Here is a 24,411-nt window from a genome sequence, read left to right as displayed (position 1 = left end):
TAGGGGTATCAAATTCAACAATTATTCCTAGGATTAAATCAAACCAGCAAACAAATCTTCGATAGCATCTCCGCCCTTCTTTTTTCTCTTCTTCTTAGGTGGTTTCGCCGGTATCGAATCTGATGATGCTAACTTAGAAGTCTTCGGCACCACTACTTCACCATCCTGTTTCCTCTTCTTTGGTTTCGCTTTCTTAACATCAGTGTCGTCTTCCTCTGTTCTCTCCACTTTTTGACTATCTTCCACATCTAAATCTGGAACATCTCTCACAATCTTCTCGCCCATATCCTCTCCAATCTCGGCCTCATTCAATTGCGGCGTCTCTTTCACAACTTCTGCTTGTTCTGCAATTTCCTCTGCAGTTGAAACTCTCAACGCACCGAGAACTTTATATAATCGGGCCAAACATCCCATTAACATCAATCCTAAAGTAGCATATTGGTTATTGGCTACTAATTGACTGAATGCGCTATTCCTCACATTCATTAGACATCTTCCCACAAGAATCCTTTACAATTTTTACTTCTCCAATCCAACCACGAAGAAAAAGAACTCACAGATAACATCCTGGTACCACATCCTCTTGAATAAACTTAACCAAACTCTGTAATTCTCTCTCTTCCTTCTCTTTTCGTTCCCGAGCTTTCCCTTTCACTTTTCCACGTGATGATTCCATCACATGTTCTGGGATGATGGATAGGAGACGAGATACTTGGCGACGGAGGATTCCGAAGGATATGTACCATTTTGAGAGACGGTGTTGGTTTTTATTGCGGTGGTGTGTGAGGTGAAGGAGGTGAGTGAGTGAGAGAAGGGATGCATGGTGTGGGTTTGGGGTTAATGTGTTCATTTTCGCAGTGAATTTAAGAGGGACGATGGCTCAATGGTTTGTCTTCTTGGCTTTGAGATGTTTCTTATTTAAGGAGACTCAACTTGCGTGGAAGCATCATCGTAGTGTGCGGTTTGGAGTTTAGAAATTCATGATGACAGAAGAAAAAGATGTGAGAAGGTAAGGCTTTAATCTTGTCAGCCTTGCAGGAAGGCTGATGCACGGACTATACGTCGAGAACAAGTATGCACACCAGAGCTCCATCGACAGCCTTGACACATACGATTTGCGAAGTCTAGAACCTCGAATAATGATACGAAAAAGACTGTCAATTACGTGAATTCCCAATAGAAATTAATTCACAATTCATGAACAACTACATATAATACGAGCTACAAACATTGTCCAACGCCAAAATGGCAGCTACTATTCCCCTCTCCACTACAACATGCTTGACCTCCTCAGAAGCATTCAAATATCCGCTTCCACAGATTCGCCAATTCCACCGCGATCTTACTACGGAGCTTGACGAGAAAAATGCACGCCTGCGGACACTGGTCGGAGGGAGTTATAGACAATTACTTGGAACCGCCGAGCAAATCTTACAGATGCGACAGGATATTAGCGGAGTAGAGGAAAAGTTAGGCAAAGTAGGAGAAGGATGTGGGAGAAATGTGTTGGTTGGAATGGTTGGCGGATTGGGAAAGTTACAGGGAGAAACGAAGAATGGGAAGAAGGGCGAGGAAATGCGGGCTGTGGCTAAGATGAAGGTATTGGGTATGTGTGGGATTGTTGTTGGGAAGCTCTTGAGGAGACCAGCGCGAATGGATGGGGATGGTGGGAGAGGGAAGGGCTTAGTTGTTGCTGCGAGAGTCTTAGTTTTGAGTCGGTTGTTGGCGAAAAGTTTGGAAAATACGGGAGATAAGCAATTTGTCGAGGAAGCGAAGAAGAAGAGGTCGGTTTTGACGAAACGATTGCTACGTGCAGTTGAGAAGACATTGGTTTCCATTAGAGATGCTGAAGATAGAGACGATTTGGTACAGGCACTTTGTGCATACAGTCTAGCTACTAGCTCTGGCGCGAAAGACGTCTTGCGACATTTCTTAAATGTTCGTGGTGAGGCAATGGCTTTAGCGTTCGACGACGAAGAGGAGTCGAACAAACAAACATCGGGTGTTCTACGAGCTTTAGAAATATATACGAGAACTCTACTAGATGTACAAGCTTTGGTGCCAAGGAGGCTGAGCGAAGCGCTGGCTGCGCTGAAGACGAAACCTTTACTGAAAGACGATAGTATTCGAGAATTGGAGGGATTGAGGTTAGATGTGTGTGAGCGGTGGTTTGGCGATGAGATTCTTTACTTCACACCTTACGTTCGGCATGATGATTTGGAAGGTTCACTGGCGGTTGAAACACTAAAAGGTTGGGCGAAGAAAGCGTCAGAAGTGTTATTGGAAGGCTTTTCAAAGACTCTTCAAGGGGGCTCAGACTTCAAAGTGGTTGTTGAACTACGAACAAAGATTTTGGAGGTGTGGATTAGGGATGGAGGCAAAGCAAAAGGATTCGATCCCTCTATACTTCTAAATGGCTTGCGAGACGTTATAAACAAACGACTCGTAGAGTTATTGGAAAGTAGGGTTGGCAAACTTCATCTAGTGGGGACAGAGATAGAGTCTACATTGGCAACATGGCAAGAAGGAATCACTGATCTACATCCAAGTCTTTGGGATGAAGATATGATGGCAACCGAACTCAGCAATGGTGGTAATATTTTCAAACAAGACATACTTGCTCGCACGTTTGGACGTAACGATGCTGTTTCGAGGATCGTTAACAGCTTTCACACTTGGAGGCATCTTATTGAGGAAATTGGTACTTATATTGATCAACTGAAGAAACAAAGATGGGATGATGATTTGGAAGATATGGAAGATGATGAAAGTCTCGAATCACGACAAAACCTTCTTAGCAAGGAAGATCCACAAATGCTACAAGATCATCTCAACTCGAGCTTAGAAAAATCGTTTCAGGAATTACACACAAAGATCACATCACTCGTGGACCAGCATAAAGATAACGAATCCATCGGAAAAATATCGGTATACATCCTCCGCATTCTACGAGATATCAGAGCAGAGTTACCTAGTATTCCTGCACTACAAAAGTTCGGACTCACACTTGTCCCATCACTGCACGAAAATCTCGCAGGCATGGTCTCAGAAAATCCCGTCTTAGCTCTTGCAAAATCTCTCAAAAAAAAGAAGGTTGCAGGTAGGGCATTATGGGAAGGTACACCGGAACTTCCTGTTCAGCCCTCCCCAACTACGTTCAAATTTCTGAGAGGATTGTCAACTGCTATGGCTGATGCTGGGGCCGATCTATGGAGTCCTGTTGCTGTCAAAGTGTTGAAGGCGCACTTGGACTCACAAGTTGGAGACCAATGGAGTATGGTTCTAGAAGAGAAAGAGGAAGAGGCTAGTAGTGGAACGACTGATTCTACAACCGAAGTTCCTGAAACAGATACCGAGGAAAAAGAAGGGGATGCTCCTGCTCCTGCTCCTGCTCCTGCCCCTGTTGTAGAAGTAGATGAGGAAAAAGTGAAGGACTTACTAAAGCAATCACTATTTGATATCTTTGTCTTGCAGCAAGCTTTAGCATCACAATCGGATGGCGAGGAGAACAAACTTAAGAACTTAGCAGATGAGGTGGAGACAAAGCTAGATCTTGAAGGGAGAGAAAAGAAACGTGTGGTTAATGGCGCGGCAGAGTATTGGAAGAGGTGCAGTCTTTTGTTTGGACTTTTAGCGTAGATTATAGATGGATGGATGAAGGAGAGACTTGTAATGAATGCTATGAATAGTTTACTTCTGAGTATTTAACCTTGTGAGTTCAAAAACCTGAGGCGCTGGGCTTGTAAGAGCTGATTTGTATATGAGAATAACTTGAGTATTGTGGAGAATGTAGCTACTTAGACGTGTCTTGCCTTTTCTGCTGCTGTTTAGTTTTTAAGATCTACATTTGCTCGATTGTCATCCTTTTGTATTGCGATTGCCCGATATTGTCGCTGCTAGTGCAGCTCCACCAATAACGAAATTGCGATTTGATGATTTCCACAGCTCTGAGCGCTGACCTCCCCATACCCATTACATGATCTACGATTATTTAAAGCTTCAACTTGCATTTTTTCAGTCATATCGATTACGACCTGAGTGCAAGAACTGCTTTGGTTTGTTGGCGGATTCATGGCTTGGTGGGGGGCTAGGGGGGATGCTATATTATATTCTGTCTACTGAGACTGGGTGTGTATTGCAGGAATTTGGTATAGGTAGGAGGTCTAGGTTTGAGGGGATTATTCGAGTGTGATGAGTGGGGGGGGGGGGGGGGGGGGGTAATAGGAGAAGAATTCGGGGCGATTGGGTGTTCGATTGGATATACGAGATGAGATGAGATGGATGGATGGATATCGGGTCTTTCTTTTTCCAGCGTTTCATTCGTGTCTACTCATGCTTTGAATCAAGAGCGTTGTGAATATAGTTTAAAACAGGAAGATATAGATTGCTCGGAGTGAGATTTCGAAGGACTATTCAAATAACCTTGCGCTTTTACACTCTCCATCTACTATATTACAATACTTCACTCGCTCATGAATACTTCCGAACCTTCCAGGCTCTTCTTCCTACTATCATTTGAAGAGGTGAGATGTGAATATAGACAGTTATTTGAACTTGTTGAGATACAGGCTGTAAGGCAATCGCAGGACGTGAAATAACTCGGAGGATGTGTCCGTGATGATTGCGATTTATTGAATCTTTGGGCATAGGATTGTATGATTTCTTGTTGTTTGGAATCTTCTCTTTCTTCAATTCTACACGATTTTTACTATTAGTGTATCGTAACACTATACTATCTTCTAAAGCCTTCGTGAAATGCTCCCTCGAAAATTCAACAAAACTCCTGGAAATCTACTTCCATGGCCATAATGTATCATAAATGATAGCAGAGCTATATTGTATCAGTACCTGTATCGATTGATCATAGTCTTTTTACTAGGTATCTAACCTTTTAAAAGGATGACACAAACTGTTTATATACCCAATTTCTCCAATTTCGTACCCGTAATGACATGGGAACTGAGAAAGAGCGCCGCCATCAAGGATTCCAGAGATACAAATCATCTATACTAATGGTCGTATAATATACGTATGGAGAGGGCATTTTCGAAGATACGCCTTGCAGATGAATTGGATGTTTGGATTGCAGACATCAGAAGAAGACAATCATCAAGTGTTGAGTCTTGATAGTGAAGGATACATCTTGCATGAGGTTTCCATATCTGCTTACCCGAGACGCCAATGTGTGGTTGCAATAAGAATAACAGTCATACCAACAAGTAATATTTAATACCGATGGCTCGGCTCGTCACTGGTTTTGGCGAAGATTACAGTAAGCTTGTTGTTGGTAATATTTGGATTGTTCCCGTATGTAAGCCAATACATTAGTGGCATTTGCCAATCCGGAGAAAGGAAGAAAGTAACTTCTTTCCTATGCTTCATATGGATGAAATATTCTCCAAACTACGAGTAAATAATATCGCAAGAAACGGGTGCTATTTTATTTTACGCTATACATGTTGTTTACCTTGTTTTCCACCGGGTTTGCGGCACTAACAGTAACTCATCAAGTCAATGACGACAAAAGCTTGAAGATCAAGAATCGACTTTCTGCCTTGCATTCACTGATATCATTAGCCTAGTCTGTGCCGCAGAAAAAGCTCACTTGAAGCATATCCCATTATGGTGAGCGATTAGATGGTGAAGGCTTTGCAAGTATGGCGCTATGCGGTAGGAGAAATAAAAAACAGTCATAAGCCTAAGCCTCACTCTGACAGGCACACACACATGTCATGATGTAAGTGGGGTGGTAGGGCATATGAACTGTACTCGGACTCGACAATGAAAGGTGGTCAAAGATGGAGGAGGCGCAGACGCAGACAGACAGACAGACAGACAGGACGAGAAACGCGCTCGAGACGAGCAAGTCATTCTGTGACCCACATTGACATACAGCACCTCAGATGCTAGGTACTCGTATCCACATTGAGCCGCTTCAGGTTCTACGCAACGCTACGATCGAAGGATTCCCCACCAGTCAACCACGTTTCTTGGCTTATAAGCTTCCCTTAGTTCTTACCCGGAAATAGGGCGTGGAAGATGCCAGATCGAGACACAGAGACAAGAGGCACAGAGATAGATATCTTGGACTGTTCAAGGGACATGGCTGGGGTCAGGAAGGAAACAATCTCGGTGCTGAAAATACAAAAGCGGTATAGTCCCGGAAAGGAGGTCGAGCCATCTCACCGGAGTACTATATCTTGACCAAATCCAAATCACATGATTTTGCTTACGAAAATAGATTGACCCTTGCAGGACCTTGTTGCTGCCTCACTCCTCATTCATCAGAACACGAACCACTGCGAGCAATGGAGGGACAAGAATAAACGTGCCAATCTTACCGACATTCATATCTGGGCGCTGACTGTATAGAAAGAATATTTTTATCGGGAATCCTCTGGGCGGGTAGGGCTATGTTCCACCACCAAACGGAGACATTATTAAAAACGGGTTTAACCTTCCGTTATCTAACTGCAAGCATGGGCCTTTTCTCTAACACTTCTACAGAGTATGAGATGAGACTCATATATTGAGGCAGGCAGAGCAAGCTCAAATTCACGTAAGCTGACTCTCCACTTTCATGACTAAAAGGTACCATTGTGACTTATTCGGACACAGAACGGTTAACAGTACAGAGTAGGTGGTTGACAAGATGATTCCTAGGCATCGATATCAATCCGGATCAGATTTCCTTCACAAATGTTTCTAGTCGTCATATCTCGTATATCGCTCAAGAGACCTTGGTACATGGGATGAAAATGTGCCGCGATTGATGTGCACCAGCGGCGTTCAATCACTCCGATTGCACAGCTAAACCATATCAAAAAGAAGCCAAAGTTCCTAATGTGGTGACAGTGAGGGCTATCACATCGTTAGCTGCATGCTGTAAGCCACATCGTTCTTCCCGGGATATGATGGTGGGATGCTATCGCCAATTATTGGTACCTTTTTATCCATCTTGTCTATTATGGGAAAGCAGATGAAGAAAATAAGGAAATAGAGGAGAGAGCGATTTTGTAAGGATCCTCGAATATGTTTCCCCAATTGCTGTCATAGCACCTTCGAAAGGAACGGCAGAATTGAGGGCTGATCGTCTCACACACTACTTCTCCTTCATCAACCAATCTCACAACCCCAATAACCACAAAGCAGGTCGTCTTACCGATTTGATTTTTTCGATGCTTACATCCGCGGCTGATTGAAAAATGATTTTACATATAAACAATTTAATCATCAATCAAATGGAGTGACCGGCCCCCACACTTCAGCCCATTAACTAAAATAGGTCTGGTCTGTCTAGTCTATATTTCTTGGTATCGGGTCATTAAATTGACTGAAGTATGAAAAGATTCACAGTACATTTTTGGATCTTACATTTCCATTGGTCAATTTCCGAGTACTTCTTCAGTAGTAGCCTGATGAATGCTTGTCGTCATGTACGCCCGGGGAAAAAGAGGTACAATATTCGGCTCAGACGAGACATGGGACCTGGTGGCTGGAATCATATCTCAATTCCACATTCCTTTCAGCTTGATGTTACTCAGCCTTGGAAACCCCTAACGTATTAACGAAGCCGTTTCTCCATATTGCTTATATCCTTTTCTTAAATACTACTCACTTCACAAAGACTGCTGTTTTCTCTTGTTTCAAAAAATTACTTTTTAATTTCTCTTTGCTAAGTTTACTCATATATATATATCTTCAAAGTTAGCGTTATCCGTTGAAGATTTCAGTCGATCATCAAAGACCCCTGCTGCGCAAGTGTACCAACATTCAGATCTTCAAATTTGGTATCACTATTGATCTATCAATACTTCAATTGAGTGTAACAGATTTCCACTGGTGTACCGAGACTGGTACAAATCTCATCATGGCGACATCTGAACCTTTAGAGTTTCCCAATATGCCAAACGGTAAACCGCGGCGCAATGGGATTAACGCCAATGGGAAAGGACTTAAACCAAATGGTGTTAATGGCACTACTTCAACTGACGGTCAGAATGGACATTATCATGGGGATAGTGGACTAGGCGAATCTCTTGATGACCTTAAAAATATCAATGGTCACACACAATCAAATGGACATTGTTCAAGTGATGAGGAACATCCACATCTTGACAAATCACATCGAATTGAATCTTTTGGTGCTCGTACTACAGCATCAGGGGGTCAACCGAGACAAAATTCTAAGATCCGGACATATACCGATGATCCTGACAGCAGAAACTTTCCTCGGATATCGAAACCTGTAGAGCTTCTGAGGAATGCTTATGATGTAGTGGTGATTGGATCAGGTTACGGTGGATCAGTTGCTGCTAGTCGTATGGCAAGAGCTGGACAATCAGTATGTCTCTTGGAAAGGGGGAAGGAAAAATGGCCAGGAGAGTATCCCAGTGGCACCAAGCACGCGATGGAGGAACTTCATGTATCAGGAAATTTTGCTCCGGGAATTTTACCGGGTATGATGGTGGAAGAGGGAGATCCTACAGGCCTTTATCATCTCATATTTGGAAAAGGTCAAAATGCCTTCGTAGCCAATGGTTTGGGTGGAACAAGTCTTTTGAACGCCAATATATTTCTCGAAGCCGACAAAGACACTCTGGCGATGGATTGTTGGCCAAAGGAATTGCGAGAGGAAAAGGCTCTAAAAGAATACTATGATCGAGCTGCATCTGTTCTACAACCTCAAAGTTATCCAGAAGACTGGCCTGCACTTCCCAAGTTGACATTGCTGGAGAAGCAGGCTAAAATTCTCGGTATGCATGAGAAGTTTTATCGCCCACCACAAACTACTCGATTTCTTGGAGGACCAAATAGTACTGGAGTTGAGATGTATCCATCTGCTTTGACGGGTATGGATTGCACTGGTGTTAATGATGGAAGCAAAAGTAGTACTTTGGTCAACTATCTCTCAGATGCATGGAATTGGGGAGCAGAAATGTTCTGTGAATGCGAAGTAAGATATGTTAAAAAACATCCAGATCCTAAACAAGAAGGTTATCTCGTATGCTTTGCATGGCATGGAAGCAATCGTGGATCTTTCAAGACCAATATTTACGAAGATCTCCTGTGGGTACACGCAAAGAAGTGTGTCTTCCTTGGAGCCGGATCGATTGGCTCAACAGAAATTCTTCTCCGAAGTAGGACCTTAGGAATGAGCATGAGCGACAGAGTAGGCAAATCCATGAGTGGCAATGGAGACATGTTAGCTTTTGGCTATAACACTGATGAGAACGTTAACTCAATTGGACGTGCATCCCCCGCGGTAGATAATCCTGTTGGTCCTACTATCACAGGCATCATCGACAATCGAGAGGGCCATGCAAATGTTTTGGATGGATACGTTATTGAAGAGGGTGCGATTCCAAAAGCACTTGCTCCACTATTTCAATTCATGCTTGAGAAGCTTCCAGGTTCTGAAGCACCAGCGGATTTGACAACTCTTGAGAGATTGAGGCACACATTGTCATCTGCAGGGAGTCGTTTTTTGGGTTTATACTACAAAAAGGGTAGTATTGAGAGGACACAAACATATCTTGTTATGAGCCACGATACCAATCAAGCCATCCTTACTCTCAAAGATGATAAACCGTGTCTTGAGTTTCTTGGTGTGGGTCGAAGTGATCATGTTAGGAAAATCAACAACGTCCTCAAAGAAGCCACAGAAGCTGTCGGTGGAACATTCGTCAATAATCCCTTCTATTCAGCACTAGGCCAGCAAGAGATTACCGTTCATCCTATCGGAGGTGCTTGCATGAGTTCGGATAACACCGCACAATACGGAGTTACTAATCATTTTGGAGAACTTCTCACTGGTAGTGGTAGTGAGACATATCCTGGTCTCATAGTTTCCGATGCTGCTGTTATTCCCTGCGCACTAGGCGTCAATCCATTCGCAACAATTACAGCGCTGGCTGAACGCTCAGTTGCTCATGCCGCGAAGAATCTCAATCTTAGTATTGATTATGATACCAGCAATGGAGTATTAGATTTGTTCGGCGAACCGAAGTTTGCTCCCATGCAATTGCAAAGTTATAGCACACAGAACTTTGAAGTTGAAGTGGCTACTAAGATGATTGATGAATCTGAAGATTCCCAAACGAGCGGTTTTGGTTTCACTGAGGTGATGGAGGGATTTGTTCACATTGGAGAGAATTTGAAGGGTGACCATCCAGAGGACTACGAAATTGCTGCCAAGACTGCTAGGGGGCTTTGCGAGGCTTCAAGGTTCTTTTTGAGTGTCAAAACTTTTGATACACGTAGAAGTATGTATTTCCCCTTAGCATAATATCATACAATTACTAACATTTCTTCAATAGTTGTTCATCGAGCGGATCATTCGGCTATGCTAACTGGCACATTTGTTTGTGCTTCATTACCCGGTAGTCCTTTTATGGTTCAACGTGGAGACTTCCAACTCTTCAATGTCGACCATCAAGCTCCTGGTACTCGAAATCTAACATATGATTTCGATATGACCTCTACTGATGGAAAGCAATTACACTTCCATGGTTTTAAAATTGTTGATTCATCAGTTGCTCTTGGGCCATTGAAATTCTGGACCGCCGCATCAACATTATACGTCACCATCACTGAGAAAGACGCCAACAAAACTGTACTAGGAAGAGGAATGATGCATATCCGACCCAAAGATTTCCTATCGCAAATTTTCACACTCCAGGCTTTTGGTCGTAACTTTTGGTCTAGACTTCAATCTACCACAAGCTTTATGACTTTCTTCGCGAAACAATCAGCCAACCTCTTCTTCGCTCCATTTACATATCTTCAATACCCAACCGTCGCCTACACCGGCTACATAAACCCCACCCCCCTGATAAAACCTTTCAAATCGTCGCCTCCGACAACGTGAAGACCCTTCTTCACGTCTGGGAGCCCCAAAACCCCAACATCGAAACCAAAAATCTCGTCTTCATCCCCGGCGCCTCAGTCGATCATCAGATCTTCGCGCTCCCAACAATCGAGATAAACGCCATCAATTACTTCACCCGAGCTGGCTACCGCTGCTTCGTTGTCGTCCATCGCATCTGTCAACTCGCGGTCGCAGAAAATAACTGGACCACTTTCGACGCACGTCTCGATATCAAAGCCTCGCTCCAATGGATCCGCAAAGAACATGGCCATGATCCTATTTATACAATCGCTCATTGTATGGGCTCTGTGGCGTTTTCGTCCGGACTCCTAGATGGTACTATTCCCGCGAACTGGATCTTAGGAGTCACCTGTTCGCAGGTCTTTATGAATCCAATCTGGGCAACTTTGAATTTGGCCAAGGCGCTCGCGGGTCCCATTCCCTTTGACAAGTTGTATAAATTCTTTGGGGGAAATTGGTTCAGCTGTAGTAGTACGAAGGAAGACTCATATTTCCAACAAGCGGTCAATCAGCTGTTGAGATTCTATCCCGATAAGAGGTGTGAGATTTGTAATAATGTTTCGTGTCATCGCTGTTCGTTGATTTTCGGTCGGTATGTATTTTCCCTGTCCCTTAGTCTTACTTTTGTTTTTCGATAATATTGGAATGGAATTGAAATTGAAGAGGAAATTGAGATGAAAACAACGCTAATCAAAATAACCTTTTAGTCTCTGGAACCACAACAACCTCAATGAAGCCACCCATCGTCAAATCAACCGTTTCTTCTCCGGCGTCAACATGACGTGTCTCCATCTCCTCATGAAAATGGGCACCATCGGGCACGTTACCGGCAACGCACCGCTCTTTCACCCGCTCACCTCGTCCAAAAACATTCGTCGTCTCAAAGGTATCCCTTTCTTCCTCTTCTCCGGCTCGGACAACAAAGTCCTGAATCCAGAGAGCACGACAAAGACGCTGGAAATTCTGAGGGATGAAAACGGTGGAGGGACCGAGTTTGAAATGTATGAACGCACGGAGATTAGAGGGTATGGACATTTGGATTGTTGGATGGGCAGGGAGGCATATAAGGATGTGTATCCCGAGGTGAGGGAGCGCGTGGATAGAGTGTGTAGGGGAAGGGAGTATAGGTTTGAGGGAAGTGTGGAGGGGAAGAAGGGGATCTAGGGTGGAGAAGTGGAAAATGGAAGTTGGAAATCAGGAATTAGGGGCTGAGATTAGGGATTGGGGAAACGAGCCCCAAACGAGAGTAACGTATGCTGTATGTAGTATTAGAAATCGGGATTGGGATTGGGATTGGGATTAGGACTGGCTCCGGGATTTGATATGTGGCACAAAGGATGAGGAGTTTAGGCGATGATTTTTTCTTTCAAGTTTCCAGGGATTTAGATTGGATCGGCTCGGTTTGGGTTGGATTGGATTGGATTGCATTGGATATGGTTTTGATGGATTCTTCTTTTCTTTCTTTTTTCTTCCTCTCTTCCTTTATTCTCTCACCCTCTCTCTCCTAAACCATCCACGATATCTTCCATTCTACGCACAACCCAGCGAATTTAGTTTTAGCTTTACTTTTGGTTCCTGTTGGATATATAGAATCTTGATATCTACTCCCTACAGATAAAAAAATTCTCAACTATACTTAGGCAGTGCTCCTTCTAACTTCTCAACTTCTCAATTTTCAATTTTTGATGGAAAATCTCACATGCTCTTGAATATAAAATTCAAAAATTGAAATCCACCACTTCCCATCTATCATCTACTAGACTACTACTGTCTATACATTTGACCTTCAATCAACCAAACACAACGCAAAAACCCCCAAATTCAGAAACTAAGAGCAGCGGAACGAAGGATATAAAAAGAGGAAGAATAGGGATAAAGAAAGGAAACCTCTTGAGCTTCTTGTAAACTCACTCCAGCAATTCAAACAGTCCAGACTACTCAAAACTCTGACCTGCTTCATTTCAATACAATATATAGGCAAATTCCAGATTTTAAAAATCAACTTCATTTCATTTCTTGCTATCAATTCCATGATCAACCCTATTCCATTCCCTGTTCCATGAACTCATTGGTTCTATGGCTCCGATCCGACATGAACCCACTCAATTCATTCCATATTCTCCCAATCCCATCCCGTGGATCCAATATCTATTTTTGATTATTTCATTACTTCATTTATGTCATCCTCTACTTCCCTCCCACCCTTCAACCTCTCCTTATATCTCTTCTCAATCCCACCTCCATCTTTCCATAACTACCACTCTCGAAACATTCCCGAAGAAGAATAAGAAATGAAGTGAAGTCAGGAAAAGAAAATCCTCCAAATCCCTCATCGAAAAATCGAAAGAACTTCTCACAATCTATCTAAGCAAGACGCCAACGATCAGTCAAGGAACAAGGGAATTTTTTCTGCTATAGGCTAGGTTTCCATCGCAATCAACTTTATTCTTTTCAAGTGCCTGACGTGGATATGAAAAGAGAAAGAAGAAGGTATCTGAAAAGTAGGAAGGAAGAAGAAGAAGAGAGGTAAGAGATCAAAATAGGGAAACTACTTTTGTTGAGGAGGAGCATTAGCAAAGGTAACACCCTTAGAAATGTTACCCTTAAGACCATCGACGCAGGCGGCCAAAAGTTTCTTTTCGGCGTCGTTAATTTTGGAGAGAGGGTTTTGAGCCTTTTCGGCACCGTTTGTCTATATGATGGTTAGTTTGTTTAATCTCGATTGCAATACAAGGTGAAAATAAACTTACGCCGAGTTCAACAGGAACAGAGAAGAAATCGAGACCAGTTTCCTTGGCAATAGCCTCGCCTCCTGGAACACCTGGAAGGTAGACGAAAGTTGGCTCGACAATACCCTTCTCACCATTCAAGGCCTTGAGAACCTTCTCGGCGAAACTATTGTCTGGTCAATAAAATCTTCTTAGTTTTAGATTTTTAAACATACCGGAAGCCAGCATAAGCCATAGAAAGAGTAGCTGATCCAGCACCATCCTTAGCCTTGACAACTTCATCACCACCAAATTGAACTCTGTTAACCAGAGCATCCAATTTGTCAGCTGGGATCTCAACACTGGGGCTGGCTTGGCTGAAAAGTGGGACAATGGTCTCTCCAGAGTGGCCACCAATAACTGGGATAGTCAATTCTTGTGGGTTTGCTTTTCCGACAATTTCAGCAACGAAGGTCTCAGCTCTAACAACATCAAGGGTAGTAACACCGAAAAGACGTTGAGCATCAAAGACTCCCTTAGCCTTGAGAACCTCGGCGGCAATTGGGACAGTAGAGTTAACTGGGTTGGAGATGATAAGGATGTAGGCTTTTGGAGCAACGTCGGCGATGATCTCAATAAGACCCTTGACAATACCGGCATTGATGTTGAAGAGATCATCACGGGTCATTCCTGGCTTACGGGGAATTCCAGCTGGGATGACGATAATATCGGCGTTCTTGAATGCCAACTTGGCACCATCATCCTTTGGCAAGTATCCGGTGATTTTCTGTGTAGATAGCACAGATTAGCTCCTGTGATATTGCTTTCCTCCTAACACCTCTAGACTCATCCCATTTCTTCGGATTGTATACGTACAGCTGGGCTCGAGATGTGCGAGAGATCAGCGGCAACACCAGGAGTGTTAACAACATCGTAAAGTGCCAACTCGGTGATGAGAGGAGAAGTCTTGAGGAGAAGAGACAATGGCTATAAGTAACACGATAACAAATTAGCAATCCATTCCATAAATGCACCTCTTCTGTGTTGCATCCAGAAGATCCAAATCAAGTAAACAAAACTCACCTGTCCGATTCCTCCGGAAGCACCAGCGACGACTACGCCTCAAATCAGTATTTTCGCCATCCCAATCTTGCATAATAGAGATACCTACCAGCTTTGAAACCCATTTTGAGATATGTTAACGTATGTAGCGGTGTGTGTATGTGTGTTTTTGTATTGAGGTATTGAGGTGTTGAGGTATGTGATGAGAGTGAGAGTGAGAGTGTGAATGTGGGTGTGAGTGTGAGTTGTAAGTTCTGTCCAGTCAAGAATTATTAGTACTTCGCGCCAAACAATCAGCTCATACCAATACCCCGCATCGCCCATCCAACAAATTGGACCCCTCAACAAGTCAAATCCATTCACCCATCCATCCACTCATCCACTCATCTCGTCCAATCTTCTTCTCTATTAATTCATCCCTCACTTCCTTGCTTACTCATCCTTTCTCAACCCTTCCTCCTTCTCACTGCAATAGAAATCCATACATACCTCGGGTACTTCAATTAATATCCAGTCTTTGGATGTTCTTTCGATTTATCTCTTCGAAAAGGAAAAGCAGCGAAGAAGTCAGTCTTTATTCTCCAATCTCAAGTCGGTGAAGTGGAGAGCTTAAAAAGGGTCAGAAGCTCAAACAAAATGGGTGATTTGGTTGGTTCTGATTTGGTTGGCTGGAGGGGTAAAAAAGCAGAAGGGTGCTTGCTATAGCGGGGCAATTCTTCCAATATCCCTTTCTGATTGGATACTTTGGGACCGCAATAGGGAACTCGGGTCTTACCTTGTTACACCTGGGCAGTCGTGCGTTTCTTGGGACTTCTTGGTATTGGTGGCTTGGTACTGGTAGCTTGATAACTGAGCTGAGTGGATGGATGGTAAGTGATAAATGTAAACACGTGTAAAGTACCGGCAGTGAAGATGTATCCATTTCAAATCAAGGAACATTGATTGTTTATATAAAAGAGCCATCTTCTCCGGAATCTACCCATCAATACGTAACCTTGGGTAAGTCTGGGGAAAGGGTAATCTAATTGTCTACTGACCGAGGCATAAGCCCCTTCGGTTCGGAAATCTACGGACGCGTCTATCTATCGTTTAACTTCTCCCAAAAGACATGTGCATCATGAGGGGAGAAAGCTCTACGAAATGTTCCGGTCATCACATTCACATGTCCGTATATCGCAATTTGAGCTTTGGCATGGGATGAGTACTCTTCCGTTGTGGATTGTGATGCCGATTGCTTGAGCCTTCCTTCCGCCGGTAAACATTCAATCAACTCCACCATCTAGTCTCACAATCACTTCACAACCATCACTTGAAATTCCATCCAGATTTCCAAAAGCCATCATGATGCAACCGATTCATTGAAAACTAGTTTGTATGTCTGTCTCAAATGTCATAAAATAGACCACTCCACTCATTAAGAGTACCTGAGGAACCAGACTAGACCCAACCAATTGAACAATAATCAATTCCCCCATTCCCCAACCATATCAAATTGGTATCCTTTACTCTTCCTTCTCAGCAGCCTTGGCGGCCTTGGATCCTCTAAGCTTTGGTGCTGGGGCATCTTTCTTAGGGGTTTGGGATTCGAGGATAGCGGAGGAACGGGCGACGGCTTCAGCACGGAGGTCAGATCTGTATCCACCTTGGGCGACGGTCTTTGCGACACCAGCGAAGGTCCTATTTTTAGGAAAAGTTTCATTAGTATCAATCTTCATTCCTGGATTCGACGAGGTTCTGTAATTGGATCAAACGTACTTTCTGCCGGACTTGCTGTAGGTGGTCTTGTTCAAGCTGGATGCTGGCTTTTGGCTGGCAGAGGTCTTCTTGGTGATCAAAGTAACACCCTTCTCAGATGGGACAACACCAACGGCCTATTCATATACTTAATTAGTACCACTCATTCCATTCCTATTCATATATTCATCTTCGTCCTTGGGGGATCATATTCGTATCGTACCTTGTCGTTGACGAAACCAGCATACTGCAATTCAATTAGCCTTTATTCTTGTTGAAGATTCTGCGGTAAAGATTGCTGTAATCCTCCCGATGATTCCGTACCTTTCTGGAGTGCTTGTTGGTCAAGTTCAAGGGATCTCTGGAGAAGGTGCTTCCACCACCAGTTGAGCGCTTGACCAAGAAAGCGTTCTGGGATCCTAGATAAATTCCATAACCATCAGTAACTGTCCACCTCTATTCGATTCTCCTTTCATATTCGTATCCTCTCGATGATCGAAATTGCAATTCAACGTCCCCCCTCTTGAGTCCTTTCGACATCCCTCAAGTCCCTTCAACCTTCGACCCCAAATCTCAAATTCCATCCCTCAGCATTCCAACAATGAAAACAGGTAAACGTACTGGTAACCTCCCAGATCAAATCAGCGGAAACGTATTGAGACATCTTGACGGGTTGGTGAGTGAGAATTGAGGAAATTCTTTTGGTCGTTGGCGGTAGTCGAAATTATGTCTAAGTCTCAAGATCTTGTCGCAAAATCGTTAAAATTCACGAATCACTGAATTTGTGCGTCCAATCAGATTTCGTCTCGCTTATCCTATTTTAGTCTTCTGTCTTTTGGCCTGTTCTTGATTCTTGATGCCTTGTGGCTGACTCATTTCGAGTCTCGAAAAATAAGGCATGCAGAAAGGCATTCGTCACTTTTCCAAGCTCGAGCCAAGATTCAATCGCATGCGGAAAGGTGGCTGTGAGGTTTGGACGGTTAGAGAAATTTAATACAATGGAATTATTCGGATAAGGCGGGCATCAACTGATGAGCTGACGTCTTGTTTCCAAAAGCGAGGTTATCGCCAGATTTTTTTTCTTTCTTTCTCTTAATGACTACCTATTCTACCTAGATTAATTTCCTTTCTTCTATCACCCATCATCTAACACCTTTGCGACCACGAATACGATTGGCTGAAAAGAGACTTGGAGATCAAGGATTCTACAACTGTTGACCAACTGCGCATGAAATTGAAAAGGTTCCGGCGACATTAAAGGTCAAGATGGCATATATACTCTATACAACCGTCTTCATTTTCCTTGTTATCTCCACTGGTAAGTTTTACACCCCCAGGATAAACTCTTTAAGACAATCAAATTACTAACACCATTCCAGTCGCCTTTGTAACCCGCGATCGCTGGTCTCCATACATCCCCGAACATTACCTCGAGCGTCTCCCCCGATTTATGTACACGCCCTATCATGCACTTCCCCATTCCTTCGAAAACGACATCGAATCTGGTTTGACCTCTTCCAACTTCAATCTCTCTCAAAATCTCCTAGATTCGGATCCACGAAATGGACTTTCAGATAATGGAAAAAGAGAAATTCAGTCAATCATGAAGAAAAAGAAGGTTAACTTTGATGAAGCGAGGAGACTGTGGATGCAGGAAACTTTCAAGAGAGAAAATATTGGACCGGATGGGAAGCCGAGGGATCCAAAGTTTGTGAGCTTTTCATGAAGAGAGAGGGAGAGCAGATAAGGGTATACATTTTTCAGCGAACAAGCCTTCGCCAAACAACAAGATGCGAAGGACTGTCTTATCGAGGGGGTTCATTCAAATATGGCTAAACCCCCAAGTTCTGGAGAAGGCTGGAAATTAGGAGAGAGATGAAGAACAGGAGAGGACAGGGAATTGGATTGGAATACGGATCGGAGATATACCCAGGAAGGATGAGCAGGAAAGGTTGCAAAGGACTTGGACGGAGATGGGATCTGGGAGGCGCGGAAAGTGTTTGATTTTTAGCGACGGACTTGAATTGGTACTGGATGTCATCAAGCAAGTGATAATGGCGTTTTGAGGTTTCGAATCCGGGTGCATAGTTACCCAGGAATTACTACGTGCCAGTACGAAGGCACATTTCTTTTTCACTCCTACATCACTTTCTTTCGTTAATTTTTTCTTTTCTTATTTCATTTGTCAATATCGATATCATTATTTGTAAGAAGAAGAAGAGGGTTATAACACCCACTTGTGTATAAATTATTATAGGGAAAAGAGGTCGTTCCATCATTTCTACATGTTATTCTAGGTGTTCACCAATATGGATTTCAAATCTGACAGCGACGAGTTCTTGAGTAAGATGAGTTGTGAATATAGAGTCTTAAGACTCAAAACAATATCCCCACGATCTTGAAGATCAAAAATTCACAATATCTAGCCGACCCTACTATCCATCCATTCCCAAAACTAATATCCATAATATCCACAGGCTGGTTACTAGCTAACTTCCAATAAATCAATCTTCTTCGTTAAATGCCCCTTCCCCCCCTTCTCACAAATATAATCCAAGCCAGGAGAGAAAAAAAACCGATAGGAATATATAGAGTGAGATATGAGCTGAGTACGCGAGAGAACCCGAAAGAAGAAAGTAGATTTAGCTTTTGATCAGTCTTATTGCATATCTCAGGGCGATGGTTTGTTATTTTTATGATGGATTGGGTATCCATTAGTGTAGAGGGATGGGTAGTGGTAGTAGTAGTCTTTTGTTGTATATCTGAGAAGTGCGGTTGTTATTTTTATGATTATTAAACGCTCTTTATATATTCATAGAGAGCAAGGGAGTGTTCTGTTGCATATCCAAGAGGAACGGTTTGTTATTTTTATGATTATTGAATAGTATAGGAGTAGGTAGCGAGTGGTAGTAGTTCTTTGTTGCATATCTAAGGGAAACAGTTTGTTATTTTTATGATTATCAAGGGTTCGGTCCTCTACAGTATACATACTCTTTGTAGAGGGAAGTAGTCTTTTGTTGCAAATCTCAGAAAGACAGTTTGTTGTTTTCATGATCATGGTCAGTGTTGATAGGGGAATGGATTCGTTGAATGGAATGAGAGGGCCAAAAGTCCGGAGAGGGGAGGGAGGGCAAAAAAGAAATGAGAAATGGAATCTTTCAGTTATTTGGGGAAGTTGGTTTATGGAGGCCATCTACTTTGGAGTTGGAGAGAAACCTGACGTTTTTATATTCTGTCGTCCTCGTCCTCTTTCTTCTAACGTCCAGAGTGCGAGAAAGAAATAGTACCATGATGAGATAGGGTGAATAGAAATCAGGATATGAGTGCAGGTAGCGATTGACTTCGCTTTTAGTATTGAGCAATGCAATGTGAGGTCCTGCAAGTTTATTGTATTCAACGCACGTGAGTTCTCCTAATTGCATCTGGCTATGAGGTGCCTGATTTAGGGGCCATCTCTCTTGCTAATCCTCCACAGCAAAACCCTACTACGTTGATAACGTGATTTCATCTGGGCAATCTACCGTGGCGCATTGCCTGAGGTCGCGACGACGATATCGACAGCGGGATATGTCTACTTCCATAACCCTGAAGTTTCCTGGTTTGACCAGCCTCTTCCTATGACTCCTTGCTAATCATCATCTGATTCGGTTCCATACCTTGCCATACCATCTCGCTAAATCGCAAATCGCTAAGTCGCAAATATTATTGTACTGTGATGTACATTGTGGTATTGTGTATCTTTATTTATCTCGTCCGCTCTTGGCATTCGGCTCTGGGTGGTTGTGTATATTAGGGATCCTCTAAAGCCCATTACTTCTTCATATTATAGCTGGCCGACCTATTGTGTGATTCTGACAGCAATAACAGAGTTTATTATATTGTTTCCAATAATCCAAATATAATCATTTCCCCGTGGTAGTGTTAACGATACTCTTAATTTGGAATGTGGCACCCGGCAATTCAGTTGTTTCTGCTTGAACAGTAGCATTTATACCCATTGAAGCGAGAGCTCCACGAATTATGCCGCAGGGGAAGTATAGAAACTGAATGATTAAGTGTTAGCTCAGGATTTCTGAGGCATACGTGAACAAGCAAGAGATACTAACAGGCTGAGCGCGTATGACTGCATTTCCGCCCGGCTCTGTACTCATGCGCGCAAAGGGCCGGAATGAATGGTCGGTCAGGACGTAGACTCCCTATTCATCCATGTCAGTATCAATTCACCTGTGCAAACCAAGCAATCATCCATAGCCCCCGGAAACGGGATAGAATACCCTATGATTCGTTTTCAGATTATCAATTTGTTTTCTAAAAACCAGCATCCACAAATCTTTACACAGAAACTTAATAACGTCCAATGTATCTGTAAACCGAGGTCGATCTTTGCTAAATCGCTCCACGAGACCTAATCCAACACGATATCCGAGACTTTCGAGACGAAAAAATACTCGTTCGCGTTCTTCTTCTTCTTCCATTTTTGGAGGCGCAGATGGATTGGGAGAGGAAGAAGAGGGCGAAGAAGGCGCATCTAGTGCGTGTACAGTACGGTAGGCCAAAGGAACGAGTTCGATAAGGAGGAGATCCAGACAAGAGGAATTGAGGAAGGTGGCCGTGGGATCAGAGGCATTGTAGGGTGGAAGAGGCGATTCGAAGGACATTTTTATGAACTGTCAATAGTAGGCCAAGGTACGAGTGATTCGGTGTGACTTCTTTTGGTTTGCGCAAGGAGGATGGAGAGTTGAGTGGATGTGGTGATTGCAAGGATCGCACGAGAATAAGGTAAATTGTAAAAAATCACTCTGGGGTAGATGATTTGCGAGAATGAGTGTGTATTCTGCAATCGCAAATGTAGAGAGAGTATAGGTGATGAGTTGGTGAGGTTGCAGAGGATTGCTACGTAATTCAGTAGCTTACTGAAGGGGATGATGCTTTTGCTGTGATTCGGCCAGAGCATCGGTAATGTTACGATTCGCGAAATAATATTTCCGCGCCGGGATTTCAGAATCTTCGACAAATATCATATACATCATACCAGTGAACTTATCAAAAATTATTCTTCAATTCTATCTTGTGAGATATGAATAGTTTTGAGTTGCACTCAGACCTTACAAGATGTGGAATTTTATAACCTGTCCATCAATGACCAATTAGCAACACCAGCTGACAGTTGTGATGAGATATCCCACATCCAGACCTTTAAGTGAAGGGAGAAAGTTCTACCCACCCCAAGCAAATGTTTTGCTTAAGTTTCTAGCTACATTGTACGAAATGTGTTTGATACATGCCAATCTGAGGTCACTGTAATTGGTATAATCATAGTTAGATGGCCATATTGATCCTGACTCAATTTAGCAGCTCAAGTTGACTGCGTAAGGTTCAGTCTCACATACTATTGTTCTTCAATCTCTCTTGTGTAGCAAGTATACATATAAATATCTTCAAGGATTGAAAGAGGAATGAAAACAAAATTGAATCATTAATTCAGGCACAAAGAATTTGGAACGGGAGCAGGACGGCTACTGGCCGCTCGAGGCAGTACTCCAGGGCCTTGATGCCTTATGAATATTCCAGAATATCATTTTATCGCTTTATAAGACCTATTCTGGGGGCTTAAGCTTGGATCCTGGTTGGATTGGAATCGGTGGATAGGCTTCTGTTGAATAATGATGAATACCAACAACGTTTAATGTAACAGGCAATATATAAGATTGAAATTTCATGTTTTAGGAGTACTGAAATCAATGACTTTCAATCATCTTCATCCACAAATCGAGATACAAAACGATAAATCATCCCCATCCCCATTCACGATCAAATCTCATACAAACATGTATCATCATGTCAATGAATCCGTCTTCTGGACACAGACCAAAACGGCGGCCTCCTGACGACAATAAATCTTCAACTCACAATTTAAACGGATCAGAAGCTGGCCCTCCCAAGATCAAAGACCCAGTGAAGCTCTTCGAAAAACACCCGGAATTCAACCGAATTATCAAAGATCTGAAAAATTACGACCGTTCTCTAGATTCGGCATATAACCATGGAGAAACAGGCCTCAAAGCACATCAAAATGAAATTCAAAAGGCCATCAAAACTCTGGAGGAGACACCAAAAACTATTGTAGATAAGGTTAAGATTATACTTCAGGTCACAGAACAAAAGAAGGATCGTATACGCGATTTAGAATCAGCGAAGGATGATTGCGAGAGTCAAATGGAAAGGGATTCCAACCCGAAATAAGTTTGGAAGAAATGGCAAAAACATTATAATGAAGAAGAGACAACGAGAGCGGTGGGAAAAAGACGCTTGGAGGAAGCCAGACAACAATCACATGCAAGAGAACCTCCGAAGGAAATTTATTACAAAAGGGACCGTTTTAAGTGGTCTGATCAGGATGGGTACTTTTTAGAAAAGTACGGCACTGAAAAACTCAACCTTGAAGATGTGATTCTGAGTATGAGCGAGTTGCTGAAGCAACTGAAGAAGTCGCAGAAGAAGATCAAGTGGCACGAGAATCGCAAACACGATTCGGAGTTGCTCAGCAGGCCCGAGAAGAAAAGCCTGAGTACTCAGGAGGTTGGGAGGATACCAGGAAGATAAGAGAGCCTGGTAGTCAAAAGATTGATTGTTATATGATAGAGTACCATCAGAATTGATATTAAGCGATATCTTTCAAACCGATTTGGTCATTTCAATGAATTCTTTTGTAACATGAGTGCGGAGCGAAATCAAACTCGAAGCTCCAGAAGTAAACTTAATCTCCAAATTGTAGGATTTCAAATGCGAAGTTATCAACACATGCAGATTGACTTCACCGAGCATTCAAGTAGATACGGATATATCGGCTTGAGAATGATTAATGGAGTGACGCATATTATGACTGTAAATCTTCAGCTTTTCTTCATTTTGCCTTAAGGAACATTATGTTATAAATTATAGTGCCATATAGATTCGGAGTGCGAATAGACCCTACCCTGGTTGTGTGTGATTGATCAGCAAAGATCAAATGTATCCGAGAAGTATCCGTGCACGTGATATCAACGAGAGATATAAGTCCTCAATTGAATGGCCCTCGAGATGTACTCAAGTGCTGTATCTATCATCTGACTCAGGTTGGCTCAGTGAGAATATTGCGGCTTAGAGATTTACACAATGGGTGTTCCCAAGGACACTACTAGGAATGCAACAGAAGCGTTTGTTCTCGAGGTATATATACCACCCCTATTCGTGGATTCCTGCCGTTACTCAAATTAGTTAACGCACTTACTAGTTTCATGCAACAGCCGATTCCCTGACTACTGATGGTCTCGAGAAGTTTTATGGTAAGAATGCTATACTAAGATTTGGGAATGAAGAGGAAGTGAAAGGAGTGGATGGAATCAGAAAAGTATGTCCATCACTCTTTATTATACAGGTTGCAAACTTTATCTTGATCATGAATCTAATCAAGAGTGCATATAGTTCTTCGAGGGTGTCTTTCCTCTGCTCAAAAGCATGAAACATGAGCTTGTCGATGTTGGTATGTAATCTCATCTCAACTCCTAGTGATGAAGTCATAGTAATGAATGTATGCTAGATCGAATTGGAAACAAAATCTACCAATCTGTTTTCATAACTTATGTTGTTAAGGATGATCCAGAAGAGAGGGAAATTAAAATACCAGTTTTGGGGAAAATGTTCCTCATTCAGGATGGAGAGGAGGAGGGAAAGATGTCGAGGTTTGAGGTGTTTGCAAATCCTTCGGAGGTGTTCGCTAGGATAGAAGATGTCCTTAACATGGCGTGAAGTGATTGAGAGACAATGCAATGTATAACAGCATCGTCAGATAAGAGTATCTTGAATTCACCTTTGAATCGTACCTCTATGCTAGTCTGGGAAGGAACATCTATAAATTTGTGTGCGACGCTGTATTACAATTCCTGTGAAAATCCACTAGATTTGCTATTTCTCATGTTATCGGTGTTTTTGCTTCATTCACTTTCCCATGAATTGATCACATCTACCACCGAGGCT

The 24,411-nt window shown here is 42.8% G+C and overlaps 9 protein-coding genes across 9 annotated transcripts; 5 read left to right on the top strand and 4 right to left on the bottom strand.

Annotated features, from left to right (window-relative positions):
• Positions 1-33: 33 nt before the first annotated feature.
• Bfra_007619 (uncharacterized protein) lies at positions 34-850 on the bottom strand (the record flags this gene model as incomplete). Its single annotated transcript, XM_037337990.1, has 2 exons — positions 34-469; positions 558-850. The coding sequence occupies 2 exons, from the start codon at positions 848-850 to the stop codon at positions 34-36; spliced, it is 729 nt and encodes a 242-aa protein (XP_037190053.1).
• Positions 851-1,245: 395 nt separating this feature from the next.
• Bfra_007618 (putative sphingolipid c9-methyltransferase protein) lies at positions 1,246-3,639 on the top strand (the record flags this gene model as incomplete). Its single annotated transcript, XM_037337989.1, has 1 exon — positions 1,246-3,639. The coding sequence occupies one exon, from the start codon at positions 1,246-1,248 to the stop codon at positions 3,637-3,639; it is 2,394 nt and encodes a 797-aa protein (XP_037190052.1).
• Positions 3,640-7,870: 4,231 nt separating this feature from the next.
• Bfra_007617 (putative glucose-methanol-choline oxidoreductase protein) lies at positions 7,871-12,055 on the top strand (the record flags this gene model as incomplete). The annotated part of the gene is made up of 4 exons (XM_037337988.1): positions 7,871-10,265; positions 10,320-10,798; positions 10,873-11,483; positions 11,599-12,055. 4 exons carry the CDS (start codon positions 7,871-7,873, stop codon positions 12,053-12,055), a joined length of 3,942 nt encoding a protein of 1,313 aa, XP_037190051.1.
• Positions 12,056-13,439: 1,384 nt separating this feature from the next.
• Bfra_007616 (putative malate dehydrogenase protein) lies at positions 13,440-14,786 on the bottom strand (the record flags this gene model as incomplete). Its single annotated transcript, XM_037337987.1, has 6 exons — positions 13,440-13,583; positions 13,642-13,786; positions 13,836-14,386; positions 14,476-14,586; positions 14,683-14,714; positions 14,771-14,786. 6 exons carry the CDS (start codon positions 14,784-14,786, stop codon positions 13,440-13,442), a joined length of 999 nt encoding a protein of 332 aa, XP_037190050.1.
• Positions 14,787-16,163: 1,377 nt separating this feature from the next.
• Positions 16,164-17,096, bottom strand: Bfra_007615 (putative 60s ribosomal protein l28 protein; the record flags this gene model as incomplete). Its single annotated transcript, XM_037337986.1, has 5 exons — positions 17,017-17,096; positions 16,720-16,814; positions 16,619-16,642; positions 16,417-16,532; positions 16,164-16,338 (listed from the first exon to the last, which is right to left on the bottom strand). Exons 1-5 carry the CDS (start codon positions 17,057-17,059, stop codon positions 16,164-16,166), a joined length of 453 nt encoding a protein of 150 aa, XP_037190049.1. The 5' UTR covers positions 17,060-17,096.
• A 565-nt stretch (positions 17,097-17,661) lies between these two features.
• Positions 17,662-18,121, top strand: Bfra_007614 (putative protein precursor protein; the record flags this gene model as incomplete). The annotated part of the gene is made up of 2 exons (XM_037337985.1): positions 17,662-17,713; positions 17,775-18,121. The coding sequence occupies 2 exons, from the start codon at positions 17,662-17,664 to the stop codon at positions 18,119-18,121; spliced, it is 399 nt and encodes a 132-aa protein (XP_037190048.1).
• Positions 18,122-20,297: 2,176 nt separating this feature from the next.
• On the bottom strand, positions 20,298-21,053 carry Bfra_007613 (putative bet3 family protein; the record flags this gene model as incomplete). Its single annotated transcript, XM_037337984.1, has 3 exons — positions 20,298-20,438; positions 20,502-20,591; positions 20,670-21,053. The coding sequence occupies 3 exons, from the start codon at positions 21,051-21,053 to the stop codon at positions 20,298-20,300; spliced, it is 615 nt and encodes a 204-aa protein (XP_037190047.1).
• Positions 21,054-22,233: 1,180 nt separating this feature from the next.
• Positions 22,234-22,638, top strand: Bfra_007612 (uncharacterized protein; the record flags this gene model as incomplete). Its single annotated transcript, XM_037337983.1, has 1 exon — positions 22,234-22,638. The coding sequence occupies one exon, from the start codon at positions 22,234-22,236 to the stop codon at positions 22,636-22,638; it is 405 nt and encodes a 134-aa protein (XP_037190046.1).
• A 912-nt stretch (positions 22,639-23,550) lies between these two features.
• Positions 23,551-24,183, top strand: Bfra_007611 (uncharacterized protein; the record flags this gene model as incomplete). The annotated part of the gene is made up of 4 exons (XM_037337982.1): positions 23,551-23,604; positions 23,669-23,785; positions 23,860-23,917; positions 23,975-24,183. 4 exons carry the CDS (start codon positions 23,551-23,553, stop codon positions 24,181-24,183), a joined length of 438 nt encoding a protein of 145 aa, XP_037190045.1.
• Positions 24,184-24,411: the final 228 nt, after the last annotated feature.

The sequence above is a fragment of the Botrytis fragariae genome (assembly GCF_013461495.1).
Source record: "Botrytis fragariae strain BVB16 chromosome Unknown tig00000112, whole genome shotgun sequence".
NCBI lineage: Eukaryota > Fungi > Ascomycota > Leotiomycetes > Helotiales > Sclerotiniaceae > Botrytis > Botrytis fragariae.
This window is presented reverse-complemented; position numbering and strand designations above follow the sequence as displayed.